The sequence below is a fragment of the Quercus suber genome, unplaced genomic scaffold, assembly GCF_002906115.3.
Source record: "Quercus suber isolate HL8 unplaced genomic scaffold, Cork oak 2.0 scaffold_52, whole genome shotgun sequence".
In the NCBI taxonomy this organism is placed as follows: Eukaryota; Viridiplantae; Streptophyta; class Magnoliopsida; order Fagales; family Fagaceae; genus Quercus; species Quercus suber.
The window spans coordinates 1,720,126-1,723,283 of NW_027069517.1; the positions used below are offsets into that span (position 1 = coordinate 1,720,126).

General features: G+C 36.6%; 1 protein-coding gene across 1 annotated transcript; it reads left to right on the forward strand.

Annotated features, from left to right (window-relative positions):
* The first annotated feature begins 431 nt into the window (after positions 1–431).
* On the forward strand, positions 432–2,643 carry LOC112017178 (small ribosomal subunit protein uS9c). Its single transcript, XM_024049634.2, has 2 exons — positions 432–936; positions 2,149–2,643. The coding sequence occupies exons 1-2, from the start codon at positions 598–600 to the stop codon at positions 2,434–2,436; spliced, it is 627 nt and encodes a 208-aa protein (XP_023905402.1). The 5' UTR covers positions 432–597; the 3' UTR covers positions 2,437–2,643.
* The last annotated feature ends 515 nt before the right edge of the window (positions 2,644–3,158 follow it).

Sequence of the window (3,158 nt, forward strand, 5' to 3'; positions counted from 1 at the left end):
TCTAGTTAATTCAACTAGTAAAACTTTTGAAAGTTGTATAAAAAATCTGATATTCAATTTTCGCCTATACCAAAAAACTGATTGGTATATTGGTCTGATGATAAAAAACTATCATCAGCAACGGACACCATAGATTGAAACTCTCTAAAAAAAAAAAAAAAAAAAAAAGCCGTAGACAATAACTCATTGATACCTTTATTAAGGCGACAGGTCTGATGATAAAAAACTATCATCAGCAACGGACACCATAGATTGAAACTCTCTAAAAAAAAAAAAAAAAAAAAAAGCCGTAGACAATAACTCATTGATACCTTTATTAAGGCGACCACTTTCGACGTAACAATATAAAAGAGGCTGTGTCGTCCCAAAAACAAAAAGATAAAACGGCTACCGTTGAATATCCAAGTCGACGTCGTTTGGTAGGCCGTGGACTAACAGATCACATTATCTGTAGTGATTATCATTATCCCAGCCCAGGCCTCCCAAAGTCCCCAGTACGCAGTAGAGTAGTAGTGGCTGCCCTTCTCTGCTCATAGCTCCGATTCTCCGAGACTCAAATCTCACAGAAAACAAAAAAATAAAAAAAATTGTAAGAAAATGTCAACAATTACGTTATTATCTTCACTGACCTCTTCCTTCTCTTCTCTCTCATTTTCGTCCCAAATCTCCCAGAAACCTAACAGCCTCTCTTTCGCTCGACCCAACTCACTCTCGCTCTCCACCAGGACTCCTCCTCGTCCTCTCACGGTGCTCGCCACGGTGGCTTCGCCTCAAGAGGTGGAGACGGCGGACCTAAAGAAGTACGTGAAGTCGAGGCTTCCGGGTGGGTTCGCCGCCCAAACTATCATCGGCACTGGCCGGAGAAAATGTGCCATCGCTCGTGTTGTCCTCCAAGAAGGCACTGGCAAGCTTATCATCAATTACCGCGACGCCAAGGTAAAAAAAAAATTCTCAATTTTACCTTTGATTTTATGGTTTTAACTTTGAACAGCTAATTGAATTTTGATTATTTTGTAATTTGAACTTTAGTCTTTAAATTATCATGATAAAGTTTGTAAATTTGTAATGCCCAGAGTTTGTTAACTAATGGGTTATCTAATCTCAAGTTAAAAGAACCCGATAGCCGTGTAGCTCAATGGCATATCGTGTTGTTCATGGTTCAAATCCACCTAGAAAACGATTTTGTGGAAGTAGGCAAAATAGGATCTTTTCTCGTGAGATGGTTAATTTTGTACAATATGTTAGCTGACTGTGGCCGACTCTGACTAGTCTGTTGAGGATCCATAGCCGAACCCATTGGGAGTAAGGTTTAGTTGTTTAAGTTTTTGTATGTTTATATTGCCTTCTATCAGTCTTGTATTTGTAGTACATTATTCAATTGTCATGAGCTGAATTTTACTCTCTCACCTTTCTAGTACTATGCAAAATTCTGTGTTTCTGTTTGTTGATAGTTACTTAATCGCACGGTCTTATTTGATGATAAAACTGTGATTGTTGATTGGAGGCGCATAACGCTTGTATCAAATTGTTTTGAAACAAACCAATAAGTGACATAGTATACTCAGTGTTAAAGTTCAGTTTTCTAACCCCAGGGGTTGGTTTATTGGTTTCTAAGGTCTCATTATATCCATGAGATCTTGAGTTCAAAACCTCTTCACAGCATCTTGGGGCCACCCCCATGGTATTCCTTCCTATAATAACCTAGTGTGGATGGGACGGGGGGACTGCTGACGTGCCCAAGGGAATAGTCAGATACTTGAAGAGGGCTGAATACCCTTGTTTATCAAAAAAAAAAAGTTCAGTTTTCTAATCTTGCTGGTTAAATGTGCCAATGATTTTTGTTGTCCCCCAATCATGAATGAGATGCCATATTGTAATCATATCCATGAAATATTTCAGTTGTGTTGCAATAGAGTGATGATACCATGGACTTGAGTATGATATGTGAACTATAAGCCTTCTGAAATCACACACCATCCAAGGATGGCCTTTAAACCCTATGGGGTAACTAATTTTGGTTTTTCTTTTGGAGCAAATTCTTGTATGATGGATATGTCTTAGTCAATTGCAATAACTATTCTGTTCTCCGAACAGTTTCATTGAATTATTAACATGATCTTTGTGACTCTGCATATTAATGTTGTGCAGGAATATCTTCAAGGCAATCCATTGTGGCTTCAGTATGTCAAAGTCCCATTAGTAGCCTTGGGATATGAAAGTAGTTACGATGTGTTTGTCAAAGCTCATGGGGGTGGCCTCTCCGGTCAGGCTCAGGCAATCTCCCTTGGCATTGCTCGCGCACTGCTAAAGGTGAGTGAGGACCACAGAGTACCTCTGAGAAGGGAAGGGCTTCTGACTAGGGACTCGAGAGTTGTTGAGAGGAAGAAAGTTGGTCTCAAGAAAGCTCGTAAAGCCCCACAGTTCTCCAAACGTTAAGGTTGAGATTATTGGATGTAAACATTTGTCCATATTTTTTACCATTAGTTTCTTTTGAGGAGCTTGGACATTTTCAATTTATCAGAAGATCTTGGCTTTTGTTTGTTGATATCTGTACCGCAATCTTTTTCTTTTTCTTTTTTTCTTTGAAAAAAAGGCTTTCTATTTTAGGCTCAGATATTATTGAACTGTGGATTTTTCATTTAAGATGCTTGATACATGTTTCAGATACATCTATAAACATCAACAAAGTGGTAGATGACTTATATGTGATTGGTTTTAAGGTTGCAAACGAGTCAAGTATTAAAAGTTAAAAATTGAGGCTGTTCATTTAATTTTATTCTGAATTGAGCTCAATCTTATCACTAATAAGATTATGTTTTCAAGTTTTATTTATATTCTTGTCAAACAAGCTCAAGCATGTTCATAAACTACTTTATTAACTTATTTTTTCTCATATATAATAAAATCATGACTAAATTTTTTTACCTCTCTCAAATCTATGATTTTTTTTCTATGAATGGACCCTTTATTTTTTTGAGAATCATGAATGGACCTATTTATGTAATCAATAAAGTACAAATAATAATTTGATATCATATAAATCTATTTACAAACTTATACAGTCTAATCTTAAGTAAGAATATGTTTAGACAAGTATGCATATAAAAGTATGATATTATATATAACTAGTCGCAAACCCGTGCGATGCACAAGAAAAT

What these genes read in the sequence shown, in the direction of transcription:
- LOC112017178 (XM_024049634.2), top strand. Translation starts at nt 598, where the DNA reads ATGTCAACAATTACGTTATTATCTTCACTGACCTCTTCCTTCTCTTCT. An exon ending in TCAATTACCGCGACGCCAAG is followed by an intron (nt 937 to 2,148) that starts GTAAAAAAAAAA and finishes AATGTTGTGCAG; the next exon opens with GAATATCTTCAAGGCAATCC.